Source organism: Heterodontus francisci, chromosome 21 (genome assembly GCF_036365525.1).
Source record: "Heterodontus francisci isolate sHetFra1 chromosome 21, sHetFra1.hap1, whole genome shotgun sequence".
NCBI lineage: Eukaryota > Metazoa > Chordata > Chondrichthyes > Heterodontiformes > Heterodontidae > Heterodontus > Heterodontus francisci.
The window spans coordinates 9,513,560-9,528,963 of NC_090391.1; the positions used below are offsets into that span (position 1 = coordinate 9,513,560).

A 15,404-nucleotide genomic window follows, 5' to 3' on the forward strand; every position below is an offset into this window, starting at 1 on the left:
ACGCTGGCAGTACCCAGAATCGAACCCGGGTCCCTGGAGGTGTGAGGCTGCGGTGCCAACCACTGCGCCACTGTGCCGCCCTATTGCGTTGTGTAAGTGGAATTCAGTGCCACTCCAGCTGTTATTAGTAAAGACCTGGATTGAGTTGACTCTTTCCTCGTGTGTGAGTGGGGTTCAGTACCACTCCAGCTGGTATTAAAGGAGGTGTGGATTGTCCTGGCTCTTTCCTGGTGTGCGAGTGGGACTCAGCACCACTCCAGCAGGGATTAATGAGGCCTGGATTGAATTGGCTATATTCTGGTGTGTGAGTGGAACTCAGTAGCACTCCAGCTGGTATTAATAGAGGCCTGGATGAAATGGACTCTTTCCTGCTGTGTGACTGGGACTTAGTACCACTACAGCTGGTATTAATTGAGGCCTGGATTGAATTGGCTATATTCTGGTGTGTGAGTGGGACTCAGTAGCACTCCAGCTGGTAATAATAGAGGCCTGGATGAAATGGACTCTTTCCTGCTGTGTGACTGGGACTTAGTACCACTCCAGCTGGTATTAATTGAAGCCTGGATTGAAGTGGCTCTTTGCTTGTGCGTGAGTAGGACTCAGAACCATTCCAGCTGGTATTAATAGAGGCCTGGAATGAACTGTCTCTTCCCTGGCGTGTGAGTGGGACTCAGTACATCTCCAGATGGTATTGATAGAGGCCTGGATTTAATTGATAATTTCCTGGTTTGTGCGTGGGGCACAGTTCGACTCCAAATGTTATTAATAGAGGCCTGGATTGAATTGGATCTTTCCTGGTGGGTGAGTGGGGCTCAGTACCATTCCAGCTGGTTTTAATAGCGGCCTGGATTGAATTGGCTCTTTCCTGCTGTGTGAGTGGGGCTCTGTACCACTCAAACTGGGACTAATAGAGCCCTGGAATGAATTTGCTCTTCCTGGTGTGTGAGTGGGGCTCAGTAGCACTCCAGCTGGTATTATTGGAAGCCTGGATTGAATTGTCTCTTTCCTGGTATGTGAATGAGACTCAGTACCACTCCGGCTGGCATTAAAAGAGGCCTGGATGGAATTGGCTCTTTCCTGGTGTGTGGGTGAGACTCAGGATCATTCCAGCTGGTATTAATAGAGGCCTCGATTCAATTGGCTCCTTCCTGGTGTGCGAGTGGGGCTCAGTATCATTCCAGCTGGTATTAATAGAGGCCTAGAAGGAACTGTCCCTTTCCTGATGTGTGAGTGGGACTCAGTGCCAGTCCTGCTTCTGTTAATAGAGGCGTGGAATGAACTGTCTCTTCCTTGGTATGTGAGTGGGACTCAATGCCAGACCACCTGATGCTAATAGAGGCCTGGAATGAACTGTCTCTTCTCTGGTTTGTGAGTGGGACTCAGTACCATTCCAGCTGGTATTAATAGAGGCCTGGAATGAACTGTCTATTCCCTGCTATGTGAGTGGGACTGAGTACCACTCCAGCTGGTCTGAATGGAGGCCTGAATTCAATTGGCACTTTCCTGATGCGTGAGTGGGGCACAGGTCCTCTCCAAATGTTATGAATAGACGCCTGGATTGAATTGGCTCTTTCTGGTGTGTGAGTAGGGCTCGGTACCACTCTACCTGGCATTCATAGAGGCCTAGAATGAACTGTCTCTTCCCTGGTGTGTGAGTGGGTCTCAGTACCAGTCCACCTGGTGTCAGTAGAAGCCTGGATTGAATTGGCTCTTTCCTGCTGTGTGAGTGGGGCTCGATACCACTCAAACTGGGATTAATAGAGCCCTGGAATGAATTGGCTCTTCCTGGTGTGTGAGTGGGGCTCAGTAGCACTCCAGCTGGTTTTATTGGAAGCCTGGATTGAATTGGCACTTTCCTGGTGTGTGAGTAGGACTCAGTACCACTCCAGCTGGTATTAATAGAGGCCTGGAATGAACTGTCTCTTCCCTGGCGTGTGAGTGGGGCTCAGTACCATTCCAGCTGGTATTAATAGAGGCCTGGATTGAATCGGCACTTTACTGGTTTGTGAGTGGGGCACAGTTCGACCCCAAATGTTATTAATAGAGGCCTGGAATGATTTGGATCTTTCTTGGTGTGTGGGTGGGGCTCAGTACCATTCCAGCTGTTATTAATATAGGCCTGGATTGAACTGGCTCTTTTCTGGTGTTTGTGTGGGACTCAGTCGCAGTCCAGCTGGTATTATTGGAAGCCTGGATTGAACTGGCTCTTTCCTCGTGTGTTAATGCGTATCAGTACCACTCCAGCTGGTATTCATGGAGGCCTGGATTGAATTGGCTCTTTCAAGGTTCGTGAGTGGAGCTCAGTACCATTCCAGCTGGTATTAATAGAGGCCTATAAAGAACTGCCCCTTTCCTGGTGCTTGAGTGGAACTCAGTGCCAGTCCTGCCTCTGTTACTAGAGGCCTGGAATGAACTGCCTCTTCCCTGGTATGTGAGTGGGTCTCAATGCCAGACCACCTGATGTTAATAGAGGCCTGGAATGAACAGTCTCTTCTCTGGTGTGTGAGTTGGAATAAGTACCACTCCAGCTGGTATTAATAGAGGTCTAGATTGAATTGGCTCTTTCCTGGTTTGTGAGTGGGACTCAGTCGCACTCCAGCTGGTATTACTGGAAGCCGGGAATGAGTTGGTTCTTTCCTGGTGTGAGCGTGGGAGTCAGTACCATTCCAGCTGGTATTAATAGAGGCCTGGAATGAACTGTCTCTTCCCTGGAATGTGAGTGGGACTCAGTACCTCATCCGCTGGTATTAATGGAGGCCTGGATTCAATTGACACTTTCCTGATATGTGAGTGGAGCACATTTACCTATCACTTGCAAGTCTTTTGGATGTGGGAGGAAACGGCAGCACCCGGCGAAAACCCATGCAGACACAGGGAGAACTTGCAAATAGAGGTCTGGATTGAATTGGCTCTTTCCTGGTGTGAGAGTGGGACTCAGTACCACTCCAGCTGGTATTAATAGAGGCCTAGATTCAATTGGCTCTTTCCGGGTGCGCGAGTGAGACTCAGTACCATTCCAGCTGTTCATAATAGAGACCTGGATTGAATTGGCTCTTCCCTGGTGTGTGAGCGGCACTCAGTACCACTCCAGCTGGTATTAAGAGAAGCCTGGAATGAATTGGCTCTTTCCTGGTGTGTGAGTGGGTCTCCGTAGCACTTCAGCTGGCATTAATGGAGGTCTGGATTGAATTGGCTCTTTCCTGGTTTGTGAGTGGGACTCATTACCTATCCAGGTGGAATTAGTAGAGGTCTGGATTGAATTGTCTCTTTCCTGGTTTGTGAGTGGGACTCAATACCACTCCAGCTGGTATTTAGAGAAGCCCAGAAAGAATTGACACTTTCATGGTGTGTGAGCGGTGTTCAGTAACACTCCAGCTGATATTAATGTAGGACTGGATTGAATTGGCTCTTTCCTGGAGCGTGACTGGTGTTCAGTAGCAATCCAGCTGGTATTAATAGAGCAGTGGAATGAACTGACTCTTCGCTGGTGTGTGAGTGGGACTCAGTACCATTCCAGCTGGTATTAATAGTGGCCTGGATCGAACTGGCTCTTTCCTGGCTTGTGAGTGGGACTCAGTCGCACTCCAGCTGGTATTAATGGAAGCCTGGATTGAATTGGCTCTTTTCTGGTGTGTGAGTTGGACTGAGTACCACTCCAACTGGGTTTTTAACATGGTTGATTTGAACTGGGCCTTTCCTGGTCTGTGAGTGTGAGTATGTACCATTTAACAGGGATTAAAGGAGTGCTGCTTCAAATATCCCTTGCACCGTAGGCATCTTAAATCTTACGTCTTGCGGCCATTTCATGTGACATGCACTGCAGCGATTTTAAGCGACATTCTGTGCAGCTGTTTGAGGTCATCTGCACAGTGGCCATTTCAAGTGACATTTGCTACGGCCTTTTTAAATGCCTTTCCATGTGATTGCTTGATATCATCTTCACTGCAGCCATTTTAAGCGACATTTGCTGTGGCCATTTTAAATGCCATTTCGTGAGGCTTTTTCATGTCACCTGCACTTTGGCCATTTTAAGTGACATGCGCTGCTGCAATTTTAATTGACATACCGTGCGGCTGTTTGATGTCACTTGCACTTCGGCCATTTTAAGCGACATGTGCTGTGGCCATTTTAAATGATATGCACTGTGGTCTGTTTGAATTGAGAGCAATACACGGCGATAATTAGTAGTGTTTTCTGCCAACGGCAGTGAATGTAATAGGTTATAAATGACAGTAAAGGCTCATAAAGGATAATAAATCATAAACAATCATAAAGGATTCTAAAAATTAACAAAGTGTTAGGAAGAATTGTAAACAGTTTGTAAAGGTTATAAAGTTCAGTCAATGTTTATAAATGATTATGAAAGATTATAAATAATTAAAAGGATTCTTTTATAATAAAGGAATTAAAAGATTATTAAAAATTCAGAAGCAATATGACCCCGCCCCCACTCCCGTCACCCTTTAAACAGACCACGCCCCCACTCCCGTCACTGGGGAAACAGACCCCGCCCCCACTCCCGTCACTGTAGAAACAGACCCCGCCCTCACTCATCCGTCACCCTGGAAACAGACCATGCCCCACTCCTCCATCAACCTGGATACAGACCCAGCCCAAACTCCTCCATAATAAAAACAAGAAATGCTGGAACCACTCAGCAGGTCTGGTAGCATCTGTGGAAAAAGAAGCAGAGTTAATGTTTCAGGTCGATGACCCTTCTTCGGAACACTCCTCCATCACTGGGTAACAGTCCCCACGCCAATCCCTGTCACCCTGGAAACAGGCCCCGCCCCCACTACACCATCACCCTGGAAACAGACCCCGCCTCCACACCCCTGTCACCCTGGAAACAGGTCCCGCCCCCATTCCTCCGTCACCAGGAGCCAGACCTCGCCCCCACTCCTCCATTACCCTGGAAACAGACCCCGCCCCAACTCCCCATCATTCTGGAAACAAACCGCGCCCCGACTCGCTGTTTCCCTGGAAACAGACCCCGCCCCTACTCCTCCATCACCAGGGAAACAGACCCCGCCTCCCCTCCTCTGTCACCCTGGAAACAGACCGCGCCTCCACTCCTCTATCACCCTGGAGGCAGAGTCCGCCCCTACTCCCCGATAGTGGGTAAACAGAACCATCCCCTACTCTGTCTCCATGGTGATAGGCCCTGCCCCCTGCTTGTCTCCATGGTGACAGGCCTCGTTCCCTTCTCTGATCATTGAATGCATTTAACAATTGTCGTAAAGGGATATTTCAGCACATTCTTCAACTGCTCTCTAAACTGAGTCTGGGTCACAGCGTAAATCGCAGTGTTTGTGCAGCAACTCAGGAGCTGCAGCATGAAGGCCAAATCGTGGAAAAGCACAGGGAGAGAAACAGACATAGTCTCCAAATACCCCAAACCCAGCATCCGGTTATGTATTGAAAACACCATTAACATCATCCACAACAGGATGAAATTCCCCGAGATAACGAACAGTAAAATTATAGATTTCCTTCGAATCGCCAACTCGGGGTCTCTGCGACTCCCCCCACTGATGTGAGCCCGGAGTCTCCTGCGTCCTCTGCTGTTCACTAAAATGTGTCTGACGGTGAGAGCGTTGAGCAGCAAAATCAGCACAAATGGGAGCCCCGGGGTTAGAATGTAATGGAGCAACTCGATTGTTGTCCAGACACGAGAGAGCAGAACATCTAATGTTACAAAACAAAACCAGGGGCTGTTCACCAGCGAATACTCACCTATTAATATAAAATACCAGAAGATGTTCTTTAAGCAGCTCAGCACAGTCACTGTTCCCACAACCACAGCCGACGTTTTCTCACTGCAATATTTACTTTTCAGCTTCTGGCAACAAATGGCCACAAATCGATCAAAGGTGAAAGTGACGGTGAACCAGACAGAACAGTCTGTGGCTGTGTAAAGCAGGACGGCGTGGATATTACACACGGGGATGGACTCCAGGAACTGAAACTGTTCCCAATAAACAATGGGAATGTGTCTCAATATCAGGTCCAGGATAATGACCAGTAGATCCGCCGCTGACATGGCCACCAGGTAGCAAGTGACACATTTGGAGAGACCGCACTTTCCCCGAGACAGGATCCCAATCGTCAGCAAGTTAACTGTGAGTAAGGGAAATAAACAGGGAAATTATACATCAGGCTGGAGCAAAGTTACCAGTTTGATTGAGGACTTATTGAGATTTATAAATGTGTTCCTGTATCCAGTGATGTATTAAAATGATTGGACCTAAATGAACAAATGGGAAGGTCTGTGATACGGTGGAAGACAGGAGAGATTAAATAATAAAAGGATGATACTGAAATTGTTAAATTGAATGTTGATCACAATCCTCCTTCTCCCTCCTTTCCCCGTCTGGTTTGAAAACTGCTCCATCTCTTATCTCTCCCAGTTCTGATGAAGGGTCACCGACCTGAAACATTAAACTATTTTTCTCTCTCAAAAGGTCCTGCCTGACCTGCTGAGTATTTCCAGCATTTTCTGTTCTTATTTCAGATTTCCAGCATCTGCAGCACTGTGGTCTTGTATAGATAGTTAAATGTTGAACTGACTGACTCTGTCTGAATGCCTGTGGTGTGATCTGTGTGTGTGTGTGTGAGTATAGATGTGTGTGCGTTTATATGCCTGGCTCAGTGCTGCGGTGTGACCTGTGTGTGTGTGTGTTTGAGCGAGAGTGTGTGTGTGTTAGGAACAGCGTGTGTATGTGTGTGCGTGTGAGGGTGAGAGTGCGTGTGATTGTGTGTGTGTATGAGAGTGTGTGTGTGTATGTGTGTGTGTTTGAGAGAGAGCGCGCTTGTGAGTGTGAGCGGGAAAGCGTGTGTGCTTGGGTGTGTGAGAGACTTTGTGTGAGAGAGAGGGAGAGAGAGAGAATGTGTGTGTGACAGAGACTGTATGCATGTGAGAGAAAGTGAGAGACTTTGTGTGAGAGAGAGAGAGCGTGGGTGTGTGTGTGTCTGAGAGAAAGAGAGAGACTGTGTGTGTGAGTGAGAGAGTGTGTGTATGTGTGTGCGTGCGTGCGTGTGAGAATATGGGTGAGAGAGCCAGCTTGTGTATGTCAGAGATTGTACGTGTGTTAGTGCATCTGAGAGAGAATGTGTGTGTGTGAGAGACAGAGAAAGTGTGTTTGTGTGAGAGAGAGACAGTGTGTGAGAGAGAGTGCGTGTGTGTGAGAGAGAGTTTGCGTGTGTGTGAGAGAGAGAGAGAGAGTGAAAGAAGCAACGTGTGTGAGAGAGAGCATGTGCGTGTGTTGCGTGTGAGAGAGAGAGAGTGTGTGCGTGTGAGAGAGAGAGAGAGTGCACGTGTGTGTCTGAGAGAGAGTGAGAGAATCTGTGTGCGTGAGATAGAGCGTGTGTGTGAGAGAGAGAGGGTGTGTGTGGCCGTGTGAGAGAGTGTGTGTGTGTGAGAGAGAGCGTGTGTGTGAGAGAGAACATGTGTGTGAGAAAGAGTGGGTGAGTATGAGAGAGACCGTGTGTGTGTGTGTGGGTGAGAGAGTGTGTGTGTGAGAGAGACAGTCTGTGTGTGTGTGCATGTGAGCGCATGTGTGAGAGAGACAGCGTGTGCGAGTTTCAGAGAGCGTGTGTGTGAGTGCGTCTGAGAGAGAGCATGTACGTGTGTACATGTCTGTGTTTGTGGGTGTGTGAGTGTGTGTGAGAGAGAGTGAGTGTGTGTGATTGTGTGTGTGTATGAGAATGTGTGTGTGAGAGAGGCTATGTGTGTGAGAAAGATTGGGTGTGTATGAGAGAGAGCGTGTGTGTGTGTGTGTGTGTGTGTAGGTGGGTGTGTGTGTGTGTGTGAGAGAGAAGGACAGAGAGCGTGTGCGTGTGTGTGGGAGAGGACATGTGTAAGAGAGTGTGTGTGTGTATGTGTGACAGAGAGTGAGAGAGAGAGTGCGTGTGTGTGTGAGAGAGAGTGAGTATGTGTGGTGTATGTGCAGTGAGAGTGTGGGGTGTGTGTGAGAGAGAGGGAGAATGTTTGTTTGTGTGTGAGTGTCTGTTTGTCTGCGTGTGACAGCGTGTGTGAGTGTGTGCGATAGAGGCAGTGTGCGTGTGTGGTGTATGTGGGGTGTATGTGTGCGTTCTGTGTGAGAGAGAGGGAGTGGGTATGTTTGTGTGTGAGAGAGAGATTGTGTGTGTGTGTGTCGGAGAGAGAGAGAGAGCGTGTGTGTGTGTGTGTGTGTGTGAGAGAGAGAGAGAGTGCACGTGTGTGTCTGAGAGAGAGTGTGCGTGTGTTTGTGTGAGTGCTTGAGAGAGAGTGTGTGTGTGAGATAGTGTGTGTGTGTTAGAGAGTGTGTGATAGAGGGAGTGTGTGTGTGTTAGAGAGTGTGTGATAGAGGGAGTGTGTGTGTGAGAGAGAGACTGTGTGTTTGTGTCTGAAAGTGTGTGTGTGGGAGGAGAGTGAGTGTGTCTGAGACTGAGAACGTGTGTGTGACTGAGAGAGTGGGTGTGTGTGCGAGAGAGCGTTTGTGTGTGTATGTGTGTATATGCGTGTAGGTAAGACAGTGTGTATGTGTGGGTGAGAGAGAATGTATGTTTGTGAGTGATTGTGTGTGTGAGAGAGAGAGAGCCTGCGTGTGTGAGTGAGAGAGAGTGTGTTTTTGTGTGTGAGAGTGAGAGCGCGCGTGTGTGTGAGAGAGAGAGCGTGTGTGAGGGAGTGTGCGTGTGTATGTGTGAGAGAGAGAGAGAGAGAGAGGCAGTGTGTGTGTGGGACAGAGCGTGTGTGTCTGGGTGTCTGAGAATGTGTGAGTGTGTGTGTGTGTGTGTCTGAGAGAGAGATCGTGTGTGACTGGGACAGCGTGTGTGCGTGTGTGAGAGAGTGAGAGAGCATGTGTGTGTGTGTGTGTGTGTGTGTGTCTGTGTGTGTGGTAGAGAGCGTATGTGCGTTTGTGAGAGAGAACGTGCGTGCATGTGTGCGTGTGTGAGAGAAGGACAGAGAGCGTGTGTGTGTGTGTGGGAGAGGACATGTGTGAGAGAGTGTGTGTGTGCATGTGTGATAGAGAGAGAGAGAGAGACAGTGTGTGTGTGGGAGAGAAAGTGTGTGTCTGGGTGTCTGAGAATGTGTGTGTGTGTGTCTTCGAGAGAGAGCGTGTGTGACTGGGACAGCGTGTGTCTGTGTGTGTGTGTGCGTGTGACAGCGTGTGTGAGTATGTGTGATAGAGGGAGTGTGCATGTGTGGTGTATGTGGGGTGTATGTGTGGGGTCTGTGTGAGAGAGAGGGAGATGGTATGTTAGTATGTGAGAGAGAGTGTGTGTGTGTGTCGGAGAGAGAGAGAGAGCGTGTGTGTGTGTGAGAGAGAGAGAGAGGGAGTGCACGTATGTGTCTGAGAAGTGTGCGTGTGTGTGAGTCTGAGAGAGAGTGTACGCGCATGTGTGAGATAGTGGGTGTTTGTGTGTAAGAGAGACAGTGTGTGCGTGAGACAGAGCGCATTTGTACGTGTTTTTGTGTTAGCGTGTGTGTGTGAGAGAGCTTGTGTGTGTTTATGTGTGTGTGTTTGAGAGAGAGCTTGTCGGTATCTGAGAGAGGGATAGAGTGTGTATGCCCGTCGGAGCGAGTGTGTGTGCGTACGTCTGAGCGAGTGTACGATTGTCTGAGAGAGTGTACGTGTGAGTGTGACACAGTGTGCGTGTGGTTCTGTGTGTGGGTGTGTGTAAGAGAGGCAGTGTGTGTGAGAGAGCGTTTGTACGTGTCTGTGAGAGAGTGCATGCATGTGTGTTTAAGAGACATAGTGTGAGTGAGAGCACGTGTACGTGTGTGTGTGAGAGAGAGGGTGTGTGTGTTTCAGAGACAGCATGTGTGTGAGTGTGAGAGAGATAGTGTGTGTGTCAGAGAGGGAGAGTGGTGTGTGTGTGTAAGGAAGAGAGAGTGTGTGCTTGTGAGTTGGCATCTGTGTGTGTGTTTGTGTGTGAGAAAGCATGTGTGTGTCTGAGAGAGACTGTGTGTGGGTGCATCTGAGAGTGAGCGTGTGTGAGATAGAGCGTGAGTGTGCGCGTGCGAAAGAGAGAGTGCGTGTGTGTGATTATGCGTGTGTGTATGTGTGTGTGTGAGAGAGAGAACGTTCTTGTGTGCGTATGTGTGTGCGTGTGATTGTGAGAGAGTGTGTGTGTATGTGTGTCTGTTTGAGAGAGAACGAGTTTAGTTTAGCTTAGAGATACAGCACTGAAACAGGCCCTTCGGCCCACCGAGTCTGTGCCGACCATCAACCACCCATTTATACTAATCCTACACTAATTCCATATACCTACCACATCCCCACCTGTCCCTATATTTCCCTACCACCTACCTATACTAGGGGCAATTTATAATGGCTAATTTACCTATCAACCTGCAAGGCTTTGGCATGTGGGAGGAAACTGGAGCACCCGGAGGAAACCCACGCAAACACATGGAGAACTTGCAAACTCCACACAGGCAGAACCCAGAATTGAACCCGGGTCACTGGAGCTGTGAGTGTGTGTGTAAGAGAGACAGTGCGTGTGTGAGAGAATGATCATGCGTGCGTGCGTGCATATATGTGTGAGAGAGCTGTGAGTGTGTGTGGAAGAGAGACAGTGCGTGTGTGAGAGAGAGATAATGCGTGCGTGCATGCATGTGTGAGAGAGAGCACGCGTGTGAGAGAGTGTGAATGTGTGTATGTGTGTGAGAGTGTGTGTGTGAGTGTGTGAGAGAGTGTGTGTGTGTTTGTGTCTGAGAGAGTAACTTTGTGTGCATGAGAGGGAGAGAGTGTGTGTGTGTGAGAGAGAAAGAGAGCATGTGTGGTTTGTATGTGTGTGTGACTGTGAGTGCGTGTATGTGTGAGAGGGAGCGTGTGTGTGTTATAGCGAGAGCGTGTGTGTATGTCTGAGAGAGAGAGTGTGTGTGTCAGAGAGCGTGTGTGTGTCGGAGAGAGTGTGTGCGCTAGAGAGTGTGTGTTTGTGCATCTGTGTGTGTGTGTGTGTGCTCGAGAGAGAGAGTGCGTGTGTGTCAGAGAGTGTGTGTGTGAGAGAGAGCATGTGTGTGTGAGAGACAGAGAGAATGGGTGTCTGTCAGTTCGAACGTGTGTGTGTCTGTGTGTGTGTGTGCGTGTATGTGAGCGTGTGTGTGAGAGACAGCGTGTGTTTCTCTGAGAGAGTGTGTGTGTGTGAGTGCATCAGAGAGAGTGTGTGTGTGTGTGAGAGAGAGAGACAGACTGTTTGTGTGTGAGAGAGAGAGAGAGAGAGGGAGAGAGAGAGCGTGTGTGTAAGTGTGTGTGTTTGAGAGAGAGTGTGTGTGTGAGAGAGAGACTGTGTGTGTATGGCAGAGAGAGAAGGGGCGTGTGTGTATATGTGTGTGTGCGAGAGAGAGTGTGTGTGTGTGAGAGACAGTGTGTGGATGAGGGAGAGTGTGTGTGAGAGAGCGTGTATCTGTCTGTGAACGAGAGACAGCGTGTGTTTGTGTGTGTGAGAGAGAGAGAGAGAGAGGGTCTGTGCGCGTGAGAGGGACAGCGTGTGTGTGAGGGAGAACGTGTGTGAGAGAGCGTGTATCTGTCTGTGAAAGAGAGACAGCGTGTGTTTATGTGTGCCTCTGTTTGTGTGTGCGTGAGAGAGAGAGAGATTGAGCATGTGTGTGAGAGAGAGTGTGTGTGTGCGCGTGTGATAGCGAAAGTGTGTGTGTCTGATTGTGATTGTGTGTGTATGAGAGAGAATGTGATTGTGGGCGTGTGTGTGTGAGAGAGAGACCATGTGTGTGTCTGTGTGTGGATGTGTGTGTGAGAGATGGCGTGTGTGTGTAATGTGTGTGCGATAGAGTGTGTGTGTGTGTGAGAGAAAGACAGACAGCACGCGTGTGTGTGTGTTTGTGAGAGAGAGAGAGGGAGATCTTGTGTTTATGTGTGTGTGAGAGAGAGAGAGCATGTTTTTACGTGCGTTGTGTGAGAGAGAAAGCGTGTGTCTGCGTGAGAGAGAGAGACAGAGCGTGTGTGCGTGTGTGTGTGCCAGAGAAAGAGCATGTATGCGTGTGTTTGTCAGAGAGCGAGCGTGTGTGTGTGTGTGAGAGAGGGACAATGTGTGTGTGTGTGTGTGTGTGAGTGTGTTTCTGAGAGAGCGTGTGTGTGTGAGACAACATGTGTGTGTGTGTGTTAGAGAGAGAGAGAGAGTGCGTGTGTTTGTGTGAGTGCTTCAGAGAGAGAGTGTGTGTGAGTGAGGTAGTGTGTGTGTGTTAGAGAGTTTGTGATAGAGGGAGTGTGTGTGTGAGGGAGAGAGTGTGTGTTTGTGTCTGAGAGTGTGTGTGTGTGGGAGGGAGAGTGTGTGTGTGTGAGACTGAGAGCGTGTGTGTGGCTGAGAGTGTGTGTGTGTGTGCGAGAGAGCGTGTGTGTGTGTATGTGTGTATATGAGTGTAGTTAAGACAGTTTGTATTTGTGGGTGAGAGTGAATGTATGTTTGTGAGTGATTGTGTTTGTGTGAGAGAGAGAGCGTGCGTGTGTGAGTGAGAGAGAGTGTGTGTTTGGTGTGAGAGTGAGAGTGTGTCTGTGTGTGTGAGATAGAGAGTGTGTGTGTGTGTGAGAGAGAGTGTGTGTGTGAGAGAGAGAGCGTGTGGGTGTGTGAGAGAGAGGGAGAGAGAGAGAGAGAGAGCGTGTGTGTGTGAGAGAGAGAGCATGTGTGTGAGATAGAGAGTGCGCATGTAAGATAGAAAGAGCATGTGTGTGTATGTGTCTGTGTGTATCTGAGAGAGTGGGTGCGTGTCTGAGAGAGTGAGAGTGTGTGTCTGTGTGTGTGTATCGGTGCTTGAGTTGTGCTGTGTGTGTGTGTGTGTGTGTGTGTGTGTTAGTTTGTACCTCACTCAGTGACCTGTGTGTAAAGAGTATTTGTGTCTGTGTTTGTGTGTCTCAGAACCTGGGTTGTGTGCGTGTCTGTTTGTGTGTGTGTATTTGTGTATTTGTGTGTGTGGGTGGGGGTGGGGGTGCATGAGTGTCTCAGGGCCTGGGTTGTGCTTTGCGTCTTCATGTATGTGCATGCGCACATCTATGTCTGTATCTGTTGGTGTCAGTTTGTGAGTTTCTCTCAGTGCATGGGTTGTGCTGCATGTTTGAGAGTCTCTGTGAGTTCCTCAGTGCTTGTCTTGTGTCTGTGCATGTGTTTCCCAGGGCATGGGCTGTGTTTTGTGTGTGTGTGTGTGTATGAGTGTGCTTGTGCGTGTGTGCATCTGTGTTTTTCTGTGGGTGAGTGTGTGTGTATGTGTCTGTGTGTGGGTGAGTGTCTGTGTGTGTGTCTCAATATTTGTGATGTACTATGTGAGTGTGTGTGTTTGTATGTGTGTCTCAAGACTGGGTTGTGCTTTGTGTCTTTGTGTGTGTGTGTCAGTGTTTGCGCTGTGCCTTGTATGTGTGAGTTTGTATATGTGTCTCAGGGCCTGTGTACTGTGTGTGTACGTGTGTGTATGTGTGCATGTACGTGTGTGTGTGTCTCGGGGCTGGGTTCTGCTTGATGTCTTTGTGTATCTGTGTGTGTATGTGTGTGTGTTTGCGTGTGTGCCTTGACCTCGTCCTCACCAACCTGCCTGCCGCAGATGCACCTCTCCATGACAGTATTGGTAGGAGAGACCACCGCACAGTCCTTGTGGAGATGAAGTCCCACCTTCACATTGAGGATACTCTCCATAGTGTTGTGTGGCACGGTGACCATGCTAAATGGGATAGATTTCGAACAGTTCGAGCAATGCAAAACTGGGCATCCATGAGGCGTTGTGGGCCATCAGCAGCCGCAGAACTGTACTCAGCCACAATCTGTAACCTCATGGCCTGGCATATCCCCCAGTCTACCATTACCATCAAGCCAGGAGACCAACCCCGGTTCAATGAAGAGTGCATGAGAGCCTGTCAGGAGCAGCACTAGGCATACCTCAAAATGAGGTGTCAACCTGGTGAAGCTACAACACAGCACTATTTGCATGCCAAGCTGTGAAAGCCGCATGCGACAGACAGAGCTAAGCATTCCCATAACCAAAGGATCAGATCTAAGCTCTGCTGTCCTGGCACATCCAGTCGTGAATGGTGGTGGACTATTAAACGACGAACTGGAGGAGGTGGCTCCACAAATATCCCCATCCTCAGTGATGGGGGAGCTCATCACATCAGTGCGAAAGAGAAGGCTGAAGCATTTGTAACAACCTTCAAAGATCAAAGAAGAAGAACAAAGAAAATTTACAGCACAGGAACAGGACCTTCGTCCCTCCAAGCCTGCGCCGATCCAGATCCTCTATCCAAACATGTCGCCTATTTTCTAAGGGTCTGTATCTCTTTGCTTCCTGCCCATTTATGTATCTGTCTAGATACATCTTAAAAGACGCTATCGTGCCCGCGTCTACCACCTCCGCTGGCAGCACGATCCAGGCACCCACCACCCTCTGCGTAAAGAACTTTCCACGCATATCCCCCCGAAACATTTCCCTCTCACTTTGAACTCGTGACCCCTAGTATTTGAATCCCGCACTCTGGGAAAAAGCTTCTTGCTATCCACCCTGTCTTTACCTCTCATGATTTTGCACACCTCAATCAGGTCCCTCCTCAACCTTCGTCTTTCTAATGAAAATAATCCCAATCTGCTCAACCTTTCATCATAGCTAGCGCCCTCCATACCAGGCAACATCCTGGTGAACCTCCAATGCACCCTCTCCAAAGCATCTACAGCCTTTTGGTAAAGTGGCGACCAGAACTGCACGCAGTATTCCTAATGTGGCCGAACCAAAGTCCTATACAACTGTAATATGACCTGCCAACTCTTGTACTCAATACCCCGTCCGATGAAGGAAAGCACGCCGTATGCCTTCTTGACCACTCTATTGACCTGCGCTGCCACCTTCAGGGAACAATGGACCTGAACTCCCAAGTCTCTCTGTACATCAATTTTCCCCAGGACTTTTCCATTTACTGTATAATTCACTCTTGAATTGGATCTTCCAAAATGCATCACCTCGAATTTGCCCTGATTGAACTCCATCTGCCATTTTTCTGCCCAACTCTCCAATCTATTTATATTCTGCTTCAGCCAGAAGTTTTGTGTTGGTGATCCATCTCGACCTCCTCCTGAAGACCCCAGCATTACAGATGCTAGACTTCAGCTAAATCGATTCACTCCACGTGATATCATGAAACGACTGAAAGCACTGGATACTGCAAAGGCTCGGGACCTGACAATATAGCGGCAACAGTACTGAAGGCCTGTGCCACAGAATGTGTCGCTGTTCAAGCTATTCAAGCTATTTAAGTCAAGCTCTTCTGGTACAGCTACAACACTGGCATATAACCTGCAATGTGGAAAATCGTCCAGGTATGCCCTGCATACAAAAAGCAGGACAAGTCCGACCCGGCCAATTACCGCCCCGTCAGTCTACTCTCAATCATCAGTAAAGTGATGGAAGGTGTCATCAACAGTATCAT

The 15,404-nt window shown here is 48.8% G+C and overlaps 1 protein-coding gene across 1 annotated transcript in view; it reads right to left on the minus strand.

Annotated features, from left to right (window-relative positions):
• Positions 1 to 5,212: 5,212 nt before the first annotated feature.
• The window catches only part of LOC137381045 (probable G-protein coupled receptor 139), a 62,956-nt gene continuing 52,764 nt past the window's right edge, over positions 5,213 to 15,404 (minus strand). Inside the window, exon 2 of the mRNA XM_068053438.1 lies at positions 5,213 to 6,120. Within this exon, the coding sequence (XP_067909539.1) occupies positions 5,213 to 6,120 (908 nt within the window). The remainder of the gene's footprint in view (positions 6,121 to 15,404) is intronic.